We start from the raw sequence: 24,410 nt of genomic DNA, 5'->3' as shown, positions 1-24,410 counted from the left end.
CTGCCCGTCCGCATCCCTCCCCCCCACTCCTCAGTCACACACCGCGGACCTCGCGCGGCTGCCGGGCACTGTGGTAAGGGGAGACTGGGAGTGACTGGTTAGCCCCCAGGAGACGCTGCGGCTGGAGGGAGGAGGGGGTCGGAGCCTGCAAGCAGCGCGGACTTCTGCAGCGCTGCCCGCCGGCTAAAGTGTGTGAAGGAACTGGGCGCACCTCACTGCGGGTGGCATCGCTGCAGCTAGCGGTGGTGTTCCCGGGGCTGGAGATAACAGAGGCAGTACGGAACCTGCACAGCGGCAGGTGCCCCACAAAACTGCAGCTAAGAAGCGTGGAGTGTGCCAGAAAGTGACGCTCCTCTGCGCCAGAGAGCCCCTGCTGAGTATGCTGTTGTGGGGGGTCAAGTACACAGTGAGCCGGTGCCCGTCTGTCTGTACGGCATACCCCCTTACACACCCCCATACCTCCCAACTGTCCCGATTTTAGCGGGACAGTCCCATTTTTTTGGGTCTGTCCCGCTGTCCCACCCGCGGGCCGCAGTGACCCGTGGTGGGTGGGGGTGGGGGGCAGTTGGGAAGCTCCTGTACTCGCTGTTCTGCTTAGCATGCACACAGCGTCTATTCGGTGGAGACAGAGGGAAAGGGGGCATCAGGGGGTACGGATTAAGGGTGGGCCAAGGGGGTACGTACCCCGGGCCTCACAGTTTTAGGGGGCCCGCGGCTGGAGTAGCTCTGTCCCAGCTCTGAAGCTCCCCCGTCCTGCCAGTAACAGCGGCAGCATTGTGCTACTGTGTGTTGGCAGGTCTGTGGTGTTGCAGGGAGGCAGCAGCAGCCTCCCTGCTTTCTTCTGCCTGTGCGGGGGTGTGTGTGTGTGTGTGTGTGTGTGGGGGGGGGGGTCTGGATTTACCCCTAGCTGAGGGGCCAAAATCCCATAAAAAAAAATAATCCCAGAATTTGCATAAGGAAGCGTGGCCACGAGAGCGCAATTAGGCCACGCCCCCAAACCCACAGCAGGCACAGCAATGAGATAGGGTTCCTGTCTCAAGTGCCCTGGGCCCCCCGGACTCATAATCCGCCGCTGGGGGCATGCCAGCAGCTCACAGAGCGCTGGGCATGCCCCCTCACTTACGAAAACAGGGGCGTGGCTTGCGACCGCGGGTCCACCCGCGAAGCCACGCCCCCTTCCCGTTAGCCATGCCCCCTTTTTGCTGTGCGTGTGTCCCTCCTGCCTGAAGAAAGCTGGGAGGTATGCACCCCTGCCTGTGCCATGCCCATACCATCTGCTTCTGCTCCTAGTCTCCTATAGATTTGGCCAGATCTGTGACTCATTTGACTAACTCCGCCCAGTGTTGTGACTCCGCCCAGCGTTAGCAAATGAAGCACAAAGTCACAGATCTGGGCTGTTATATAGGAGATGGTCAGAAAGTGCAATTGCCTCCTTTTCCCATATTTTACTTGTTAGGCTTCTCGCATTTGCAATCATACACTTAAGTTTATTAATTCCCTGATCCGCAAATTTTGTTGTACATTACATTTTCTTAGGAACCTGGGTTTCTCTTAAATTACCATTGCTGACTATTTTTCTCCTTCCCCCCTCTCCACCCCCATTATACTTTATCCATCCCACTATTCTTCGCTCTCTAGTTGTCCCACTAATTCTTTCTAATCCCTCCCCTCAGGCTCCTAGTTTAAAATCTCCTCCAACCTTCTAACCATCCGTCCCCCCAGCACCGCTGCCCCCTCCTCAGTCAGGTGCAATATATCGCGACCAAAAAGATGGCACCCAGTATTGTAAGAACACAAACCCCTATTTCCTGCACCAATCCCTAAACCACACATTTACCTCCCTAATCTCTCTCTGCCTCCCTGGACTAGCGCGCGGCACAGGTAATATATCGGAGAATATTACCTTAGATGTCCTTGCATTTAGTTTCTGGCCTAAGTCCCTATAGTCTTTCTTAAGGACATCCCACCTACCACTAACTTTGTCGTTGGTGTCAACGTGCACCAAGACCGCCGGGTCTTTCCCAGCCTCACCAACAATCTTTCTACCCAGTCCGCAATGTGCCGTACCCTAGCACCCAAGAGACAATAGACTGCGGCGATCACGGTCCCGGTAGCAGATTGCCCTATCTGCCTTCCTGATGATAGAATCCCCTACCACCACAATCTGACTAGGTACCTCGCTTGCTTTTTTCCCCTTTGTCCTGGAGGGGCCGCTCCTCCGGTTGCTAGAGGGAAAGTTATCCTCCAGTGCCGTCATTTCCTCACTGCTATCCCCAGAATCTTCGTCCAGTTGGGCGAATTTATTGGGGTTTGGCAGGTCGGAGATGTCCTGTCTCCCCCTCTTCTTCTTCCTTCTAAGCGTGACCCAGCTTTCTATCTGATTGTCCTCGTCATCTACTACCGGCGTCCCCCCTGCAACTCCTGCACCGTTCTATCTAAGCTCAGTTCGAGTTTGTGAATGTCTCTCAGCCGCGTAACGGTTTGCTCTAGATCAGTTACCTGGGCTTCCTGGGCAACCGTTCGCACACACCTCGCGAAGTTGAATTCACACTGGGCCGGTTTCTCCAGTTGCGCATACATCCTGCACGACACGCACTGAGTGAGATTCCCAACCAAGGACTCCCCCATTTTGTCTAAAAACTCTAACTCCCTGTACCTTTATAAAAACAATACAATACAATATAATATATATAACACCGACTATGTATTACAATACAACTAGCACAGACTATGCTACACAACACAATACTATAGCCTAGCTGTGGAAAGAGACATTTTTCAACACAGTAAAGTAATTGGTAATGCAATGTATAATGTATAAGTGTATCAATGGAAAACAGTCAAAAAATGAAATAAAATTAAAAATAAAATAAAATAAAAAGATAGTGTTTAAAAGATGTTATACTTGCGTGTCCGGCCCGCGTCTGCCCCGCCCTCAGTGATGCTCTTCTACTGTGGTGATCAGCTTCCTTGTAGCAGCGCGGTACAACAGGTTTTCTTGTTACTTTCAAGCACTCACACGCACATAGGACAGCAGTAGCTGCACTCTAACCTGTATCACACTCACACCCTCACCAGCAGTCTGTTCCGCTCAGTCCCTGGCTCACACTGACACTCAGTCCCCGGCTCACACTCACACTCAGAGCAGCACACTCTCTGCTCAGACCTTGGCACACACACACTCAGAGCAGCACACTCTCCTGCTCCTGTCCCTGGCTCACACACACACAAACACACGGAGCAGCAGCAGCACAATCTCTTGCCGCTGCTGCGCTTGGCCCCTGCCGCCTGCTGCGCTTGGCCCCTGCCACCTGCTCTGCTTGGCCCATGCCGCCTGCTCCGCTTGGCCCCTGCCACCTGCTCTGCTTGGCCCATGCCGCCTGCTCCGCTTGGCCCCTGCCGGCTGCTCCGCTGGGCCCCTGCCGCCTGCTACGCTTGGCCCCTGGGTTCAGCGCGATAACCCGATCGTCTCTTAGCGCTGATGCCCCTCCGAACTGCACAAGCACGTCCTGTTCGTGCTCCCGGTGCCCGGCAACCATCTCACGCCACTTCCGATTCCGTGTGTTGTGTCCTCTCAGCGTCTCCTCAGCGTCTCCTCCTCTCAGCCCTCGCCTATTGATTACCTGTCTGCCTGCTGCTATGTCCCTGCGTCCACCTGCTACTCTCCCTCCACGTTATTATAGGAGTTATTATAAGAGAACACCCCAAACCTACTGTATGTAAAATAAAATATTCCATGACTGCTTCCTGCCTCCCACACCCCAATGCTCTGATGTAGCCGATCCCATGACGGGTCCAGTGTCTGTCAGTGGGGTCCAGCAAAGCTGGTGAGGATTTGCCGCATCCCTGCTGAGTATAATAACTATCCATGGTTCATCCTTATCGGAGCTTTATATAATGATGGTGACCACCAGCCCACCGGCCACAATGACAAATAGATATCTAAGTCTATTACGTGTATGAATTGTAATTGTTAGGACACACCTGTAGGAAAGTCTAAGGATAAGTATATTAGATGGTAGGGAAGGATCCACCCTAAATATACTGATGGTCTACAGGCTATGGATCTGTGCAGGAGCTGTACATGCGAGGTATGGGGGCACGTATACAGCACATGTCTCACTAGGAGGCCTTGTGTTACACTTATAAGCTGCCCCGGTTCTCCCAGCAATATATATATAGGATGGATGAACCCTAAATCCATGACAATGTGTCATTGTGTGACATCCTCACATATACAGCCAGCCCTGCTCTCTGTGTACAAACACTTCAGGCCCTGACGGATGTCCTCCATACATCCCTGTACTTGAGACAGGCCTAACCATTCCCGCGCATGGTTCAAAGTGATTGCCAGTGTCTGCTGCCTCTTAGTCACCAAGATATAGAGTTCCGGCTGATGAAAGGTCTCGGTGACCGTATCCTCTGTTGTCTCTTTTCCAGGAGGAACATCTGTCTGGGGGCAACTTCAGCGAGACCAGCCTCCTGATGACGCTCATAGCACTGCTTGCAGCTGGGACTGAAACCACAACCTCCACCCTGAACTTCTCTCTGGTTGTCATCAGCAATTACCCAGACGTACAAAGTAAGAGACACATTATGCAGTGTGTGTGTGTGACGAGACCTCCCGCCGGGACAGCCCTGGGTCTCCGCACAGTAGCATGAATGCAATGGGCAGCTCAGCTGTGCTGGGGCAATTGAGTGACACCAGTGGGCTGAGAGGCTTCCCGCTTACATCCTCACATTAGCCGTAAGGAATCTGCCATTGGCATAAGGGAGGAAAACCGGCTTCCACGGCATCGCGCAAACACAGCCCACTGCATCTGACTCAGAATCAGCCCGAGACTGGTTATTTTTCCTAGTGTCAGCCTAGACTATTTACCAACCTTCTAAAGGTAGTTCCCATACTGTAGTCCAGCCGGGTTACACCGGAAGATCTGTGGATATATGTAGGGCCTGATTCAGAGATGTATGCAAAACCTACATCTCATGTGCAGAATGAGTCCTGCATGACCGCTCGCTTCCCCCCCTCCTTAGCTGCAGCATGATTGACATGTCATTGTCACAGCAATTGCGGGTGGGGGCGGGGGAGGAGCAGCCATGGAGACTGTTCTGCAAAATGGGGGCGTGTCACCTCAATTTTGTAAGTATGCCGAGGCCGGGCCCTGCGTCTTTGGATGCAGATTTCCTGGTCCCAGCAGTGGAGTTCTGGCGGTCAGTCTGAGTAAGTTGACTCAGATTACCATGGTCGCGGTGGTGGTGATCTAATGATGCCTCCTCAGATGCAGCACTCGGATCAGTGCTGCAGGCAGGAGACGTCTTTTGCCTGCAGGCGCCTCTTGCTGCATTACAATATGTAAGCATCACTGCTGCATCACTCACTGCATCCATAGGGGAATATTGGTGTAGTTACTGGTATTTACCACTGCAGTATATAACGCATCATTGAAGCAATAATAGTGGTGTTATGTAGCCATTCAGTAGCACTTACCTGTCCGGCACCATCCCTCTGGTATGGAGGTAGCAGACCTTTCACTGCTGGTAAGCCGTCTTCCCACTGCGCATGCACCAAGGAGCAGCACAGCACCAGTACTGGCAGCTGGGGGGGGGGGGGGGCAGATGAGAGGTGGCGGGGAGCCGGGGTACAGTGATCAGCTGTGGGGGCAGTTGATAGGTGGCGGAGAGCTGGGGTAAAGTAATCAGCTGTGGGGGGCAGAAGAGAGGTGGCAGGGAGCCGAGGTACAGTGATCAGCTGTGGGGGCAGATGATAGGTGGTGGGGAGCCAGGGTGCAGTGATCAGCTGTGGGGGCAGATGATAGGTGGCGGAGAGCCGGGGTAAAGTGATCAGCTGTGGGGGCAGATGATAGGTGGAGGGGAGCTGGTGTACAGTGATCAGATGTGGGAGCAGATGAGAGGCTGCGGGGAGCCGGGGTACAGTGATCAGCTGTGGGGGCAGATGAGAGGTGGCGGGGAGCTGGGGTACAGTGATCAGCTGTGGGGGCAGATGAGAGGTGGCAGAGAGCTGGGGTAAAGTAATCAGCTGTGGGGGGCAAAAGAGAGGTGGCAGGAAGCCGAGGTACAGTGATCAGCTGTGGGGGCAGATGATAGGTGGTGAGGTGGTGGGGAGCCAGGGTGCAGTGATCAGCTGTGGGGGCTGATGATAGGTGGCAGAGTGCTGGGGTAAAGTAATTAGCTGTGGGGGGCAGAAGAGAGGTGGCAGGGAGCCGAGGTACAGTTATTAGCTGTGGGGGCAGATGAGAGGTGGCGGGGAGCTGGGGTACAGTGATCAGCTGTGTGGGCAGATGAGAGGCTGCGGGGAGCTGGGGTACAGTGATCAGATGTGGGAGCAGATGAGAGGTGGTGGGGAGCCGGGGTACAGTGATCAGCTGTGGGGGCAGATGATAGGTGGTGAGGTGGTGGGGAGCCAGGGTGCAGTGATCAGCTGTGGGGGCTGATGATAGGTGGCAGAGTGCTGGGGTAAAGTAATTAGCTGTGGGGGGCAGAAGAGAGGTGGCAGGGAGCCGAGGTACAGTGATCAGATGTGGGAGCAAATGAGAGGTGGCAGGAAGCCGGGGTACAGTTATTAGCTGTGGGGGCAGATGAGAGGTGGCGGGGAGCTGGGGTACAGTGATCAGCTGTGTGGGCAGATGAGAGGCTGCGGGGAGCCGGGGTACAGTGATCAGATGTGGGAGCAGATGAGAGGTGGTGGGGAGCCGGGGTACAGTGATCAGTTGTGGGAGCAGATGAGAGGCTGCGGGGAGCCGGGGTACGGTGATCAGCTGTGGGGGCAGATGAGAGGTGGTGGGGAGCTGGGGTACAGTAATCAGCTGTGGGGCAGATAATAGGTGGTGGGGAGCCAGGGTTCAGTGATTAGCTGTGGGGGCAGATGATAGGTGGTGGGGAGCCAGGGTACAGTGATCAGCTGTGGGGGCAGATGATAGGTGGTGGGGAGCCAGGGTGCAGTGATTAGCTGTGGGGGGCTGATGATTGGTGGTGGAGAGCCGGGGTACAGTGATCAGCTGTGGGGGCAGATGATAGGTGGCGGAGAGCTGGGGTACAGTAATCAGCTGTGGGGGCAGATGAGAGGTGGTGGGGAGCCAGGGTACAGTGATCTGCTGTGGGGGGCTGATGATTGGTGGTGGAGAGCCGGGGTACAGTGATCAGCTGTGGGGGCAGATGAGAGGTGGTGGGGAGCCGGGGTACAGTGATCAGCTGTGGGGGCAGAGGACAGGTGGCAGGGAGCTGGGGTACAGTGATCAGCTGTGGGGGCAGATGAAAGGTGGCAGGGAGCCAGGGTACAGTGATCAGTTGTGGGGGCAGATGAGAGGCGGTGGGGAGCTGCGGTACAGTGATCAGCTGTGAGGACAGATGAGAGGCGGCAGTGAGCCAAGGTGCATGGATCAGCTGTGGGTGCAGATGAGAGGTGGCGGGGAGCTGGGGTGTAGTGATCAGCTGTGGGGGGGAGATGATAGGTGGCGGGGAGCTGGTGTACAGTGATCAGATGGGTGGGCAGATGAGAGGTGGCGGGGAGCTGGGGTACAGTGATCAGCTGTGGGGGCAGATGAGAGGTGGCGGGGAGCAGGGGTACAGTGATCAGCTGTGTCAGCAGATGAGAGGCGGCGAGGAGTCAGGGGTGCAGTGATCAGCTGTGGGGGCAGATGAGAGGTGGCGGGGAGCTGGGGTACAGTGATTAGCTTTGGGGGCAGATAAGAGTTGGCGGGGAGCCAGGGTACAGTGATCAGCTGTGGGGGCAGATGAGAGGTGGTGGGGAGCCGGAGTACAGTGATCAGCTTTGGGGGCAGATGAGAGGTGGCGGGTAGCTGGGGTACAGTGATCAGATGTGGGGGCAGATGAAAGGTGGCAGGGAGTAGGGGTACAGTAATCAGCTGTGGGGGCAGATGATAGGTGGTGGGGAGCCGGGGGGCAGTGATCAGATGTGGGGGCAGATGATAGGTGGCGGAGAGCCGGAGTAAAGTGATCAGCTGTGGGGGCAGATGATAGGTGGTGGGGAGCTGGTGTACAGTGATCAGCTGTGGGGGCAGATGAAAGGTGGCAGGGAGCTGGGGTACAGTGATCAGCTGTGGGGGCAGATGAGAGGTGGCAGGGAGCCAGGGTACAGTGATCAGTTGTGGGGGCAGATGAGAGGCAGTGGGGAGCTGTGGTACAGTGATCAGCTGTGAGGACAGATGAGAGGCGGCAGGGAGCGAAGGTGCATGGATCAGCTGTGGGTGCAGATGAGAGGTGGCGGGGAGCTGGGGTGTAGTGATCAGCTGTGGGGGGCAGATGATAGGTGGCGGGGAGCCGATGTACAGTTATCAGATGGGTGGGCAGATGAGAGGTGGCGGGGAGCTGGGGTGTAGTGATCAGCTGTGGGGGCAGATGAGAGGTGGCGGGGAGCTGGTGTACAGTGATCAGCTGTGTCAGCAGATGAGAGGCGGCGAGGAGTCAGGGGTGCAGTGATCAGCTGTGGGGGCAGATGAGAGGTGGCGGGGAGCCAGGGTACAGTGATCAGCTGTGGGGGCAGATGAGAGGTGGTGGGGAGCCGTAGTACAGTGATCAGCTTTGGGGGCAGATGAGAGGTGGCGGGGAGGGGTACAGTGATCAGATGTGGGGGCAGATGAAAGGTGGCAGGGAGCCGGGGTACAGTGATCAGATGTGGGGGCAGATGAGAGGTGGTGGGGAGCCAGGGTACAGTAATCAGCCGTGGGGGCAGATGATAGGTGGTGGGGAGCCGGGGTGCAGTGATCAGCTGTGGGGGCAGATGATAGGTGGCGGAGAGCCGGGGTAAAGTGATCAGCTGTGGGGGGCAGATGAGAGGTGGCGGGGAGCTGTGGTGTAGTGATCAGCTGTGGGGGCAGATGATAGGTGGCGGGGAGCTGGGGTACAGGGATCAGCTGTGTCAGCAGATGAGAGTCGACGAGGAGACAGGGGTGTAGTGATCAGCTGTGGGGGCAGATGAGAGGTGGCGGGGAGCTGGGGTACAGTGATTAGCTTTGGGGGCAGATGAGAGTTGGTGGGGAGCCAGGGTACAGTGATCAGCTGTGGGGGCAGATGAGAGGTGGTGGGGAGCCGGAGTACAGTGGTCAGCTTTGGGGGCAGATGAGAGGTGGCGGGGAGCTGGGGTACAGTGATCAGATGTGGGGGCAGATGAAAGGTGGCAGGGAGCCGGGGTACAGTGATCAGATGTGGGGGCAGATGAGAGGTGGTGGGGAGCCAGGGTACAGTAATCAGCTGTGGGGGCAGATGAGAGGTGGTGGGGAGCCGGGGTGCAGTGATCAGCTGTGGGGGCAGATGATAGGTGGCGGAGTGCCGGGGTAAAGTGATCAGCTGTGGGGGGAAGATGAGAGGTGGCAGGGAGCCGAGGTACAGTGATCAGCTGTGGGGGCAGATGAGAGGCGGTGGTGAGCTGCGGTACAGTGATCAGCTGTGAGGACAGATGAGAGGCGGCAGTGAGCCAAGGTGCATGGATCAGCTGTGGGTGCAGATGAGAGGTGGCGGGGAGCTGGGGTGTAGTGATCAGCTGTGGGGGGGAGATGATAGGTGGCGGGGAGCTGGTGTACAGTGATCAGATGGGTGGGCAGATGAGAGGTGGCGGGGTGCTGTGGGTACAGTGATCAGCTGTGGGGGCAGATGAGAGGTGGCGGGGAGCTGGGGTACAGTGATCAGCTGTGTCAGCAGATAAGAGGCGGCGAGGAGTCAGGGGTGCAGTGATCAGCTGTGGGGGCAGATGAGAGGTGGCGGGGAGCTGGGGTACAGTGATTAGCTTTGGGGGCAGATGAGAGTTGGCGGGGAGCCAGGGTACAGTGATCAGCTGTGGGGGCAGATGAGAGGTGGTGGGGAGCCGGAGTACAGTGATCAGCTTTGGGGGCAGATGAGAGGTGGCGGGTAGCTGGGGTACAGTGATCAGATGTGGGGGCAGATGAAAGGTGGCAGGGAGTAGGGGTACAGTAATCAGCTGTGGGGGCAGATGATAGGTGGCGGGGAGCCGGGGGGCAGTGATCAGATGTGGGGGCAGATGATAGGTGGCGGAGAGCCGGAGTAAAGTGATCAGCTGTGGGGGGCAGATGAGAGGTGGCAGGGAGCCGAGGTACAGTGATCAGCTGTGGGGGTAGATGATAGGTGGTGGGGAGCTGGTGTACAGTGATCAGCTGTGGGGGCAGATGAAAGGTGGCAGGGAGCTGGGGTACAGTGATCAGCTGTGGGGGCAGATGAGAGGTGGCAGGGAGCCAGGGTACAGTGATCAGTTGTGGGGGCAGATGAGAGGCGGTGGGGAGCTGCGGTACAGTGATCAGCTGTGAGGACAGATGAGAGGCGGCAGGGAGCGAAGGTGCATGGATCAGCTGTGGGTGCAGATGAGAGGTGGCGGGGAGCTGGGGTGTAGTGATCAGCTGTGGGGGGCAGATGATAGGTGGCGGGGAGCCGATGTACAGTTATCAGATGGGTGGGCAGATGAGAGGTGGCGGGGAGCTGGGGTGTAGTGATCAGCTGTGGGGGCAGATGAGAGGTGGCGGGGAGCTGGTGTACAGTGATCAGCTGTGTCAGCAGATGAGAGGCGGCGAGGAGTCAGGGGTGCAGTGATCAGCTGTGGGGCAGATGAGAGGTGGTGGGGAGCCGTAGTACAGTGATCAGCTTTGGGGGCAGATGAGAGGTGGCGGGGAGGGGTACAGTGATCAGATGTGGTGGCAGATGAAAGTTGGCAGGGAGCCGGGTTACAGTGATCAGATGTGGGGGCAGATGAGAGGTGGTGGGGAGCCAGGGTACAGTAATCAGCTGTGGGGGCAGATGATAGGTGGTGGGAAGCCGGGGTGCAGTGATCAGCTGTGGGGGCAGATGATAGGTGGCGGAGAGCCGGGGTAAAGTGATCAGCTGTGGGGGGCAGATGAGAGGTGGTAGGGAGCCGTGGTACAGTGATCAGCTGTGGGGGCAGATGATAGGTGGTGGGGAGCTGGGGTACAGTGATCAGTTGTGTGGGCAGATGAGAGGCTGCGGGGAGCCGGGGTACAGTGATCAGATGTGTGAGCAGATGAGAGGTGGCGGGGAGCTGTGGTGTAGTGATCAGATGTGGGGGCAGATGATAGGTGGCGGGGATCTGGGGTACAGGGATCAGCTGTGTCAGCAGATGAGAGTCGGCGAGGAGACAGGGGTGTAGTGATCAGCTGTGGGGGCAGATGAGAGGTGGCGGGGAGCTGGGGTACAGTGATTAGCTTTGGGGGCAGATGAGAGTTGGTGGGGAGCCAGGGTACAGTGATCAGCTGTGGGGGCAGATGAGAGGTGGTGGGGAGCCGGAGTACAGTGGTCAGCTTTGGGGGCAGATGAGAGGTGGCGGGGAGCTGGGGTACAGTGATCAGATGTGGGGGCAGATGAAAGGTGGCAGGGAGCCGGGGTACAGTGATCAGATGTGGGGCAGATAAGAGGTGGTGGGGAGCCAGGGTACAGTAATCAGCTGTGGGGGCAGATGAGAGGTGGTGGGGAGCCGGGGTGCAGTGATCAGCTGTGGGGGCAGATGATAGGTGGTGGAGTGCCGGGGTAAAGTGATCAGCTGTGGGGGGCAGATGAGAGGTGGCAGGGAGCCGAGGTACAGTGATCAGCTGTGGGGGCAGATGAGAGGTGGTGGGGAGCCGGGGTGCAGTGATCAGCTGTGGGGGCAGATGATATGTGGCGGAGTGCCGGGGTAAAGTGATCAGCTGTGGGGGGCAGATGAGAGGTGGCAGGGAGCCGAGGTACAGTGATCAGCTGTGGGGGCAGATGAGAGGTGGTGGGGAGCTGGTGTACAGTGATTAGCTGTGGGGGCAGATGAGAGGTGGCGGGGAGCCGGGGTACAGTGATCAGCTGTGGGGCCAGATGAGAGGTGGTGAGGAGCCAGGGTACAGTGATCAGCTGTGGGGGCTGATGATTGGTGGTGGGGAGCCGGGGTACAGTGATCAGCTGTGGGGGGCAGATGAGAGGTGGCGGGGAGCCGGAGTACAGTGATCAGCTAAGGGGGCAGATGATAGGTGGTGGGGAGCTGGTGTACAGTGATTAGCTGTGGGGGCAGATGATAGGTGGCAGAGAGCTGGGGTACAGTGATAAGCTATGGGTGCAGATGAGAGGTGGCAGGGAGCCGGGGTACAGTGATCAGCTGTGAGGACAGATGAGAGGCGGCAGGGAGCCAAGGTGCATGGATAAACTGTGGGTGCAGATGAGAAGTGGCAGGGAGCTGGGGTGTAGTGATCAGCTGTGGGGGGCAGATGATAGGTGGCGGGTAGCCGGTGTACAGTGATCCTATGTGGGGGGCAGATGAGAGGTGGCGGGGAGCTGGGGTGTAGTGATCAGCTGTGGGGGCAGATGAGAGGTGGCGGGGAGCTGGGGTACAGTGATCAGCTGTGTCGGCAGATGAGAGGCGGCGAGGAGTCAGGGGAGCAGTGATCAGCTGTGGGGGCAGATAAAAGGTGGCAGGGAGCCGGGGTACAGTAATCAGATATGGGGGCAGATGAAAGGTGGTGGGGAGCCAGGGTACAGTAATCAGATGTGGGGGCAGATGATAGGTGGTGGGGAGCCGGTGTGCAGTGATCAGCTGTGGGGGCAGATGATAGGTGATGGGGAGCCGGAGTACAGTGATCAGCTGTGAGGCCAGATGAGAGGTGGCGGGGAGACGGGATACAGTGATCAGCTGTGGGGGCTGATGATTGGTGGCGGAGAGCCGGGGTACAGTGATCAGCTGTGGGGGCTGATGATTGGTGGTGGAGAGCCGGGGTACAGTGATCAGCTCTGGGGGCAGATGAGAGGTGGCAGGGAGCCAGGGTACAGTGATCAGTTGTGGGGGCAGATGTGAGGCAGTGGGGAGTCAGGGGTGCAGTGATAAGCTGTGGGGGAGATGAGAGGTGGCAGGGAGCTGGGGTACAGTGATCAGCAGTGGGGGCAGATGAGAGGTGGCAGGGAGCTGGGGTACAGTGATCAGCTGTGGGGGCAGATGAAAGGTGGCAGGGAGCCAGGGTACAGTGATCAGTTGTGGGGGCAGATGAGAGGCGGTGGGGAGCTGGGGTACAGTGATCAGCTGTGAGGACAGAAGAGATGCGGCAGGGAGCCAAGGTGCATGGATTAGCTGTGGGTGCAGATGAGAGGTGGCAGGGAGCTGGGGTGTAGTAATCAGCTTTGGGGGGCAGATGAGAGGTGGCGGGGAGCTGGTGTACAGTGATCAGCTGTGGGGGCAGATGAGAGGTGGCAGGGAGCTAGGGTACAGTGATCAGCTGTGGGGGCAGATGAAAGGTGGCAGGGAGCTAGGGTACAGTGATCAGCTGTGGGGGCAGATGAAAGGTGGCAGGGAGCCAGGGTACAGTGATCAGTTGTGGGGGCAGATGTGAGGCAGCGGGGAGTCAGGGGTGCAGTGATCAGCTGTGGGGGCAGATGAGAGGTGGCGGGGAACTGGGGGACAGTGATCAGCTGTGTCGGCAGATGAGAGGCGGCGAGGAGTCAGGGGTGCAGTGATCAGCTGTGGGGGCAGATGAGAGGTGGCGGGGAGCTGGGGTACAGTGATTAGCTGTGGGGGCAGATGAGAGTTGACGGGGAGCCAGGATACAGTGATTAGCTGTGGGGGCAGATGAGAGGAGGTGGGGAGCCGGAGTACAGTGATCAGCTTTGGGGGGCAGATGAAAGGTGGCAGGGAGCCGGGGTACAGTGATCAGATGTGGGGGCAGATGAGAGGTGGTGGGGAGCCAGGGTACAGTAATCAGCTGTGGGGGCAGATGATAGGTGGTGGGGAGCCGGGGTGCAGTGATCAGCTGTGGGGGCAGATGATAGGTGGCGGAGAGCTGGGGTAAAGTGATCAGCTGTGGGGGGCAGATGAGAGGTGGCAGGGAGCCGAGGTACAGTGATCAGCTGTGGGGGCAGATGGTAGGTGGAGGGGATCCGCTGTACAGTGATCAGATGTGGGGGCAGATGAGAGGTGGCAGGGAGCCGGGGTACAGTGATCAGCTGTGGGGGCAGATGAGAGGTAGCGGGGAGCTGGGGTACAGTGATCATTTGTGTGGGCAGATGATAGGTGGAGGGGAGCCGCGTACAGTAATCAGCTGTGGGGGCAGATGATAGGTGATGGGGAGCCGGGGTGCAGTGATCAGCTGTGTGGGCAGATGATAGGTGGCGGAGAGCCGGGGTACAGTGATCAGCTGTGGGGCCAGATGAGAGGTAGTGGGGAGCCGGGTTACAGTGATCAGCTGTGGGGGCAGATGAGAGGTGGCAGGGAGCCGGAGTACAGTGATCAGCTGTGGGGGCAGATGAGAGGTGGCGGGGAGCTGGGGTACAGTGATCAGCTGTGGGGGCAGATGAAAGGTGGCAGGGAGCCGGGGTACAGTGATCAGCTGTGGGGGCAGATGAGAGGTGGCGGGGAGCTGGGGTACAGTGATCAGCTGTGGGGGCAGATGAAAGGTGGCAGGGAGCCGGGGTACAGTGATCAGTTGTGGGGGCAGATGAGAGGCGGTGGGGAGCCGGGGTACAGTGATCAGCTGTGGGGACAGATGAGAGGCGGTATTGAGCCAAGGTGCATAGATCAGCCGTGGGTGCAGATGAGAGGTGGCGGGGTGCTGGGGTGTAGTGATCAGCTGTGGGGAGCAGATGAAAGGTGGCAGAGAGCCGGGGTACAGTGATCAGCTGTGTGGGCAGATGAGAGGCAGCGGGGAGTCAGGGGTACAATGATAAGCTGTGGGGGAGATGAGAGGTAGCGGGGAGCTGGGTTACAGTGATCAGCTTTGGGGGCAGATGAGAGATGGCGGGAAGCCGGGGTACAGTGATCAACTGTGGGGGTAGATGAGAGGTAGCGGGGAGCCGGAGTAAAATGATCAGCTTTGGGGGCAGATGAGAGGTGGCGGGGAGCTGGGGTACAGTGATCAGTTGTGGGGGCAGATGAGAGGCGGTGGGGAGCCAGGGTGCAGTGATCAGCTATGGGGCAGATGAGAGGCGGCGGGGAGCTGGGGTGCAGTGATCAGCTGTGGGGGCAGATGAGAGGTGGCAGGGAGACGGGGAACAGAAATCAGCTGGGGGACCAGATGATAGGTGGAGGGGAGCTGGGGTGCAGTGATCAGCTGTGGGGGGGCAGATGAGAGGTGGCAGGGAGCCAAGGTACAGTGATCAGCTGTGGGGGCAGATGATAGGTGTAGGGGAGCCGGGGTACAGTGATCAGATGTGGGGGCAGATGAGAGGTGGCAAGGAGCCAGGGTACAGTGATCAGCTGTGGGGCAGATGATAGGTTGTGGGGGGCTGGGGTACAGGGATCAGCTGTGGGTGCAGATGAGAGGTGGTGGGGAGCCGTGGTGTAGTGATCAGCTGTGGGGGCAGATGAGAGGTGGCGAGGAGCTGGGGTACAGTGATCAGCTGTGTGGGCAGATGAGAGGCGGCGGGGAGTCGGGGGTGCAGTGATCAGCTGTGGGGGCAGATGAGAGCTGGCGAGGAGCTGGGGTACAGTGATCAGCTTTGGAGGCAGATGAGAGGTGGCGGGGAGCTGGGGTACAGTGATCAGCTGTGGGGGCAGATGAGAGCTGTCGAGAAACTGGGGTACAGTGATCAGCTTTGGGGGCAGATGAGAGGTGGCGGGGAGCTGGGGTACAGTGATCAGCTGTGGGGGCAGATGAGAGGTGGTGGGGAGCCAGGGTGCAGTGATTACCTGTGGGGGCAGATGATAGGTGGCAGAGAGCTGGAGTACAGTGATCAGCTGTGGGGGCAGAAGAGAGGTGGCGGGGAGCCGGGGTACAGTGATCAGCTGTGGGGCTGATGATTGGTGGTGGAGAGCCGGGGTACAGTGATCAGCTGTGGGGGCAGATGAGAGATGGTGGGGAGCCGGGGTACAGTGATCAGCTCTGGGGGCAGATGAGAGGTGGCGGGGAGCCGGAGTACAGTGATCAGCTATGGGGGCAGATGAGAGGTGGCAGGGAGCTGTAGTACAGTGATCAGCTATGGGGGCAGATGAGAGGTGGCAGGGAGCCGGGGTACAGTGATCAGCTGTGGGGGCAGATGAAAGGTGGCAGGGAGCCAGGGTACAGTGATCATTTGTGGGGGCAGATGAGAGGCGGTGGGGAGCTGGGGTACAGTGATCAGCTGTGAGGACAGATGAGAGGCGGCAGGGAGCCAAGGTGCATGGATAAACTGTGGGTGCAGATGAGAGGTGGCGGGGAGCTGGGGTGTAGTGATCAACTGTGGGGGCAGATGAGAGGTGGCGGGGAGCTGGGGTACAGTGATCAGCTGTGTTGGCAGATGAGAGGCGGCGAGGAGTCAGTGGTGCAGTGATCAGCTGTGGGGGCAGATGAGAGGTGGTGGGGAGCCGGAGTACAGTGATCAGCTTTGGGGGCAGATGAAAGGTGGCAGGGAGCCAAGGTACAGTGATCAGATATGGGGGCAGATGAAAGGTGATGGGGAGCCAGGGTACAGTAATCAGATGTGGGGGCAGATGATAGGTGGTGGGGAGCCGGGGTGCAGTGATCAGCTGTGGGGGCAGATGATAGGTGGCGGAGAGCCGGGGTAAAGTGATCAGCTTTGGGGGGCAGATAAGAGGTGGCAGGGAGCCGAGGTACAGTGATCAGCTCTGGGGGCAGATGGTAGGTGGAGGGGAGCCAGTGTACAGTGATCAGCTGTGGGGGCAGATGAGAGGTAGCGGGGAGCTGGGGTACAGTGATCAGTTGTGTGGGCAGATGATAGGTGTAGGGGAGCCGGGGTACAGTGATCAGATGTGGGGGCAGATGAGAGGTGGCAAGGAGCCAGGGTACAGTGATCAGCTGTGGGGCAGATGATAGGTTGTGGGGGGCTGGGGTACAGTGATCAGATGTGGGGGCAGATGAGAGGTGGCAAGGAGCCAGGGTACAGTGATCAGCTGTGGGGCAGATGATAGGTTGTGGGGGGCTGGGGTACAGGGATCAGCTGTGGGTGCAGATGAGAGGTGGCGGGAAGCCGGAGTGTAGTGATCAGCTGTGGGGGCAGATGAGAGGTGGCGAGGAGCTGGGGTACAGTGATCAGCTGTGTGGGCAGATGAGAGGCGGCGGGGAGTCGGGGGTGCAGTGATCAGCTGTGGGGGCAGATGAGAGCTGGCGAGGAGCTGGGGTACAGTGATCAGCTTTGGAGGCAGATGAGAGGTGGCGGGGAGCTGGGGTACAGTGATCAGCTGTGGGGGCAGATGAGAGCTGTCGAGGAGCTGGGGTACAGTGATCAGCTTTGGGGGCAGATGAGAGGTGGCGGGGAGCTGGGGTACAGTGATCAGCTGTAGGGGCAGATGAGAGGTGGCGGTGAGCCGGAGTACAGTGATCAGCTGTGGGGGCAGATGAGAGGTGGTGGGGAGCCAGGGTGCAGTGATTAGCTGTGGGGGCAGATGATAGGTGGCAGAGAGCTGGGGTACAGTGATCAGCTGTGGGGGCAGATGAGAGGTGGCGGGGAGCCGGGGTACAGTGATCAGCTGTGGGGCTGATGATTGGTGGTGGAGTGCCGGGGTACAGTGATCAGCTGTGGGGGCAGATGAGAGGTGGTGGGGAGCCTGGGTACAGTGATCAGCTCTGGGGGCAGATGAGAGGTGGCAGGGAGCTGTGGTACAGTGATCAGCTATGGGGGCAGATGAGAGGTGGCAGGGAGCCAGGGTACAGTGATCATTTGTGGGGGCAGATGAGAGGCGGTGGGGAGCTGGGGTACAGTGATCAGCTGTGAGGACAGATGAGAGGCGGCAGGGAGCCAAGGTGCATGGATAAACTGTGGGGGCAGATGAGAGGTGGCAGGGAGCTGGGGTGTAGTGATCAGCTGTGGGGGGCAGATGAGAGGTGGCGGGGAGCCGGTGTACAGTGATACTATGTGGGGGGCAGATGAGAGGTGGCGGGGAGCTGGGGTGTAGTGATCAGCTGTGGGGGCAGATGAGAGGTGGAGGGGAGCTGGGGTACAGTGATCAGCTGTGTCGGCAGATGAGAGGCGGCGAGGAGTCAGGGGTGCAGTGATCAGCTGTGGGGGCAGATGAGAGGTGGTGGGGAGCCGGAGTACAGTGATCAGCTTTGGGGGAAGATGAAAGGTGGCAGGTAGCCGGGGTACAGTGATCAGATATGGGGGCAGATGAAAGGTGGTGGGGAGCCAGGGTACAGTAATCAGATGTGGGGGCAGATGATAGGTGGTGAGGAGCCGGGGTGCAGTGATCAGCTGTGGGGGCAGATGATAGGTGGCGGAGAGCCGGGGTAAAGTGATCAGCTTTGGGGGGCAGATAAGAGGTGGCAGGGAGCCGAGGTACAGTGATCAGCTCTGGGGGCAGATGGTAGGTGGAGGGGAGCCGGTGTACAGTGATCAGCTGTGGGGGCAGATGAGAGGTAGCGGGGAGCTGGTTTACAGTGATCAGTTTGTGGGCAGATGATAGGTGGAGGGGAGCCGGGGTACAGTAATCAGCTGTGGGGGCAGATGATAGGTGATGGGGAGCCGGAGTACAGTGATCAGCTGTGAGGCCAGATGAGTGGTGGCGGGGAGACGGGATACAGTTATCAGCTGTGGGGGCTGATGATTGGTGGCGGAGAGCCGGGGTACAGTGATCAGCTGTGGGGGCTGATGATTGGTGGTGGTGAGCCGGGGTACAGTGATCAGCTCTGGGGGCAGATGAGAGGTGGCAGGGAGCTAGGGTACAGTGATCAGCTGAGGGGGCAGATGAAAGGTGGCAGGGAGCCAGGGTACAGTGATCAGTTGTGGGGGCAGATGTGAGGCAGTGGGGAGTCAGGGGTGCAGTGATAAGCTGTGGGGGAGATGAGAGGTGGCAGGGAGCTGGGGTACAGTGATCAGCAGTGGGGGCAGATGAGAGGTGGCAGGGAGCTGGGGTACAGTGATCAGCTGTGGAAGCAGATGAAAGGTGGCAGGGAGCCAGGGTACAGTGATCAGTTGTGGGGGCAGATGTGAGGCAGTGGGGAGTCAGGGGTGCAGTGATAAGCTGTGGGGGAGATGAGAGGTGGCAGGGAGCTGGGGTACAGTGATCAGCTGTGGGGGCAGATGAAAGGTGGCAGGGAGCCGGGGTACAGTGATCAGATGTGGGGGCAGATGAGAAGTGGTGGGGAGCCAGGGTACAGTGATCAGTTGTGGGGGCAGATGAGAGGCGGTGGGGAGCCGGGGTACAGTGATCAGCTGTGGGGACAGATAAGAGGCGGTATTGAGCCAAGGTGCCAGATCAGCCGTGGGTGCAGATGAGAGGTGGCGGGGTGCTGGGATGTAGTGATCAGCTGTGGGGAGCAGATGAAAGGTGGCAGGGAGCCGGGGTACAGTGATCAGCTGTGTGGGCAAATGAGAGGCAGCGGGGAGTCAGGGGTGCAATGATAAGCTGTGGGGGAGATGAGAGGTAGTGGGGAGCTGGGTTACAGTGATCAGCTTTGGGGGCAGATGAGAGATGGCGGGAAGCCGGGGTACAGTGATCAACTGTGGGGGCAGATGAGAGGTAGCGGGGAGCCGGAGTACAGTGATCAGCTTTGGGGGCAGATGAGAGGTGGCGGGGAGCTGGGGTACAGTGATCAGTTGTGGGGGAAGATGAGAGGCGGTGGGGAGCCAGGGTGCAGTGATCAGCTGTGGGGCAGATGAGAGGCGGCGGGGAGCTGGGGTGCAGTGATCAGCTGTGGGGGCAGATGAGAGGTGGCAGGGAGACGGGGAACAGAAATCAGCTGGGGGACCAGATGATAGGTGGAGGGGAGCTGGGATGCAGTGATCAGCTGTGGGGGGGCAGATGAGAGGTGGCAGGGAGCCAAGGTATAGTGATCAGCTGTGGGGGCAGATGATAGGTGTAGGGGAGACGGGGTACAGTGATCAGATGTGGGGGCAGATGAGAGGTGGCAAGGAGCCAGGGTACAGTGATCAGCTGTGGGGCAGATGATAGGTGGTGGGGGGCTGGGGTACAGGGATCAGCTGTGAGTGCAGATGAGAGGTGGCGGGGAGCCGGGGTGTAGTGATCAGCTGTGGGGGCAGATGAGAGGTGGCGAGGAGCTGGGGTACAGTGATCAGCTGTGTGGGCAGATGAGAGGCGGCGGGGAGTCGGGGGTGCAGTGATCAGCTGTGGGGGCAGATGAGAGCTGGCGAGGAGCTGGGGTACAGTGATCAGATTTGGAGGCAGATGAGAGGTGGCGGGGAGCTGGGGTACAGTGATCAGCTGTGGGGGCAGATGAAAGGTTGCAGGGAGCCAGGGTACAGTGATCAGTTGTTGGGGCAGATGAGAGGCGGTGGGGAGCTGGGGTACAGTGATCCGCTGTGAGGACAGAAGAGATGCGGCAGGGAGCCAAGGTGCATGGATCAGCTGTGGGTGCAGATGAGAGGTGGCGGGGAGCTGGGGTGTAGTAATCAGCTTTGGGGGGCAGATGATAGGTGGCGGGGAGCTGGTGTACAGTGATCAGATGTGGGGGCAGATGAGAGGTGGCAGGGAGCTAGGGTACAGTGATCAGCTGCGGGGGCAGATGAAAGGTGGCAGGGAGCCAGGGTACAGTGATCAGTTGTGGGGGCAGATGTGAGGCAGCGGGGAGTCAGGGATGCAGTGATCAGCTGTGGGGGCAGATGAGAGGTGGCGGGGAGCTGGGGTACAGTGATCAGCTGTGCCGGCAGATGAGAGGCGGCGAGGAGTCAGGGGTGCAGTGATCAGCTGTGGGGGCAGATGAGAGGTGGCGGGGAGCTGGGGTACAGTGATTAGCTGTGGGGGCAGATGAGAGTTGACGGGGAGCCAGGATACAGTGATCAGCTGTGGGGGCAGATGAGAGGTGGTGGGGTGCCGGAGTACAGTGATCAGCTTTGGGGGCAGATGAGAGGTGGCGGGGAGCTGGGGTACAGTGATCAGATGTGGGGGCAGATGATAGGTGGCAGGGAGCCGGGGTACAGTGATTAGATGTGGTGGCAGATGAGAGGTGGTGGGGAGCCAGGGTACAGTAATTAGCTGTGGGGGCAGATGATAGGTGGTGGGGAGCCGGGGTGCAGTGATCAGCTGTGGGGGCAGATGATAGGTGGCGGAGAGCTGGGGTAAAGTGATCAGCTGTGGGGGCAGATGAGAGGTGGCAGGGAGCCGAGGTACAGTGATCAGCTGTGGGGGCAGATGGTAGGTGGAGGGGATCCGCTGTACAGTGTTCAGATGTGGGGGCAGATGAGAGGTAGCGGGGAGCTGGGGTACAGTGATCAGTTGTGTGGGCAGATGATAGGTGGAGGGGAGCCGGGGTACAGTAATCAGCTGTGGGGGCAGATGATAGGTGATGGGGAGCCGGGGTGCAGTGATCAGCTGTGGGGGCAGATGATAGGTGGCGGAGAGCCGGGGTACAGTGATCAGCTGTGAGGCCAGATGAGAGGTGGCGGGGAGACGGGGAACAGTGATCAGCTGTGGGGGCTGATGATTGGTGGCAGAGAACCGGGGTACAGTGATCAGCTGTGGGGCCAGATGAGAGGTAGTGGGGAGCCGGGGTACAGTGATCAGCTGTGGGGGCAGATGAGAGGTGCAGGGAGCCGGAGTACAGTGATCAGCTGTGGGGGCAGATGAGAGGTGGCGGGGAGCTGGGGTACAGTGATCAGCTGTGGGGGCAGATGAAAGGTGGCAGGGAGCCGGGGTACAGTGATCAGATGTGGGGGCAGATGAGAAGTGGTGGGGAGCCAGGGTACAGTGATCAGTTGTGGGGGCAGATGAGAGGCGGTGGGGAGCCGGGGTACAGTGATCAGCTGTGGGGACAGATAAGAGGCGGTATTGAGCCAAGGTGCCAGATCAGCCGTGGGTGCAGATGAGAGGTGGCGGGGTGCTGGGATGTAGTGATCAGCTGTGGGGAGCAGATGAAAGGTGGCAGGGAGCCGGGGTACAGTGATCAGCTGTGTGGGCAAATGAGAGGCAGCGGGGAGTCAGGGGTGCAATGATAAGCTGTGGGGGAGATGAGAGGTAGTGGGGAGCTGGGTTACAGTGATCAGCTTTGGGGGCAGATGAGAGATGGCGGGAAGCCGGGGTACAGTGATCAGCTTTGGGGGCAGATGAGAGGTGGCGGGGAGCTGGGGTACAGTGATCAGTTGTGGGGGAAGATGAGAGGTGGTGGGGAGCCAGGGTGCAGTGATCAGCTGTGGGGCAGATGAGAGGCGGCGGGGAGCTGGGGTGCAGTGATCAGCTGTGGGGGCAGATGAGAGGTGGCAGGGAGACGGGGAACAGAAATCAGCTGGGGGACCAGATGATAGGTGGAGGGGAGCTGGGATGCAGTGATCAGCTGTGGGGGGGCAGATGAGAGGTGGCAGGGAGCCAAGGTATAGTGATCAGCTGTGGGGGCAGATGATAGGTGTAGGGGAGACGGGGTACAGTGATCAGATGTGGGGGCAGATGAGAGGTGGCAAGGAGCCAGGGTACAGTGATCAGCTGTGGGGCAGATGATAGGTGGTGGGGGGCTGGGGTACAGGGATCAGCTGTGAGTGCAGATGAGAGGTGGCGGGGAGCCGGGGTGTAGTGATCAGCTGTGGGGGCAGATGAGAGGTGGCGAGGAGCTGGGGTACAGTGATCTGCTGTGTGGGCAGATGAGAGGCGGCGGGGAGTCGGGGGTGCAGTGATCAGCTGTGGGGGCAGATGAGAGCTGGCGAGGAGCTGGGGTACAGTGATCAGATTTGGAGGCAGATGAGAGGTGGCGGGGAGCTGGGGTACAGTGATCAGCTGTGGGGGCAGATGAGAGCTGGCGGGGAGCTGGGGTACAATGATCAGCTTTGGGGGCAGATGAGAGGTGGCGGGGAGCTGGGGTACAGTGATCAGCTGTGGGGGCAGATGAGCGGTGGCGGGGAGCCGGAGTACAGTGATTAGCTTTGGGGGCAGATGAGAGGTGGCGGGGAGCTGGGGTACGGTGATCAGCTTTGGGGGCAGATGAGAGGTGGCGGGGAGCTGCGGTACAGTGATAAGCTGTGGGGGCAGATGAAAGGTGGCAGGGAGCCGGGGTACAGTGATCAGATGTGTGGGCAGATGAGAGGTGGTGGGGAGCTGGGGTGCAGTGATCAGCTGTGGGGACAGATGTGAGGTGGTGGGGAGCTGGGGTGCAGTGATCAGCTGTGGGGACAGATGTGAGGTGGCAGGGAGCCGGGGTACAGTTATCAGCTGTGGGTGCAGATGAGAGGTGGCGGGAAGCCGGGGTGCAGTGATCAGCTGTGGGGCAGATGAGAGGAGGCGGGGAGCTGGGGTGCAGTGATCAGCTGTGGGTGCAGATGAGAGGTGGCGGGGAGCCGGGGTGCAGTGATCAGCTGTGGGGCAGATGAGAGGTGGCGGGGAGCTGGGGTACAGTGATCAGTTGAGGGGCCAGATGAGAGATGGCAGGGAGCCGTGGTGTAGTGATCAGCTGTGGGGGCAGATGAGAGGTGGCGGGGAGCCGGGGTGCAGTGATCAGCTGTGGGGGCAGATGAGAGGTGGCGCGGAGCCGGGGTACAGTGATCTGTTGAGGGGCCAGATGAGAGATGGCAGGGAGCCGTGGTGTAGTGATCAGCTGTGGGGGCAGATGAGAGGTGGCGGGGAGCCGGGGTGCAGTGATCAGCTGTGGGGGCAGATGAGAGGTGGCGCGGAGCCGGGGTACAGTGATCAGTTGAGGGGCCAGATGAGAGATGGCAGGGAGCCGTGGTGTAGTGATCAGCTGTGGGGGCAGATGAGAGGCGGCGGGGAGCTGGGGTGTAGTGATCAGCGGTGGGGACAGATGAGAGGAGGCAGGGAGACGGGGTACAGAAATCAGCTGGGGGACCAGATGAGAAGCAGCGGGGAGCCGGGGTACAGTGATAAGCTGGGTGCAGATGAGAGTCAGCGGCAACGGGGAGCCGGTGTATAGTGATCAGCTGTGTGGGCCGATGAGAGGCAGCGGGGAGCCAAGGTGCAGAAATAAGCTGTGGGGCCAGATGTGAAGCAGCTGGGAGCCGTGGTGCAGTGATCAGCTGTGGGGGCAGATGTGAAGCAGCGGGGAGCCGGGGTACAGTGATCAGAAGTAAATATTTTTAGAGAAGTGAAACAGAAAGCTGAGGGCTGGCGGCTGTAGAGTGGAGGCTGAGATGCCCGGCAGACAGAGGAGGGGAGGAGGCTGCTGTGAGTGTGACTCTGCATATGTGAGAGCCTGCTGTGAGTGTGACTCTGCATGTGTGTGAGTCTGCTGTGAGTGTGACTCTGCATTTGTGAGAGTCTGCTGTGAGTGTGACTCTGCATGTGTGAGAGTCTGCTGTGAGTGACTCAATGTGTGAGAGCCTGCTGTGAGTGTGACTCTGCATGTGTGAGAGCCTGCTGTGAGTGTGACTCTGCATGTGTGAGAGCCTGCTGTAAGTGTGACTCTGCATGTGTGAGTGTCTGCTGTGAGTGTGACCCTGCATGTGTGAGAGCCTGCTGTGAGTGTGACTCTGCATGTGTGAGAGTCTGCTGTGAGTGTGACTCTGCATGTGTGAGAGTCTCCTGTAAGTGTGACTCTGTATGTGTGAGACCCTGCTGTGAGTGTGACTCTGCATGTGTGAGA

The 24,410-nt window shown here is 59.0% G+C and overlaps 1 protein-coding gene across 2 annotated transcripts in view; it reads left to right on the top strand.

Moving 5' to 3' along the window:
* The window catches only part of LOC134927085 (cytochrome P450 2C8-like), a 137,947-nt gene that overhangs the window by 87,212 nt on the left and 26,325 nt on the right, over positions 1-24,410 (top strand). For both annotated transcript variants that reach the window (XM_063921084.1, XM_063921083.1), the window contains one exon: positions 4,441-4,582. In XM_063921084.1, the coding sequence (XP_063777154.1) occupies positions 4,441-4,582 (142 nt within the window). The remainder of the gene's footprint in view (positions 1-4,440; positions 4,583-24,410) is intronic.

This window comes from Pseudophryne corroboree, chromosome 5 (genome assembly GCF_028390025.1).
Source record: "Pseudophryne corroboree isolate aPseCor3 chromosome 5, aPseCor3.hap2, whole genome shotgun sequence".
Taxonomy (NCBI): Eukaryota; Metazoa; Chordata; class Amphibia; order Anura; family Myobatrachidae; genus Pseudophryne; species Pseudophryne corroboree.
Note: the sequence above shows the minus strand (reverse complement) of the source record. Positions and strands in the feature narration are given on the sequence as shown.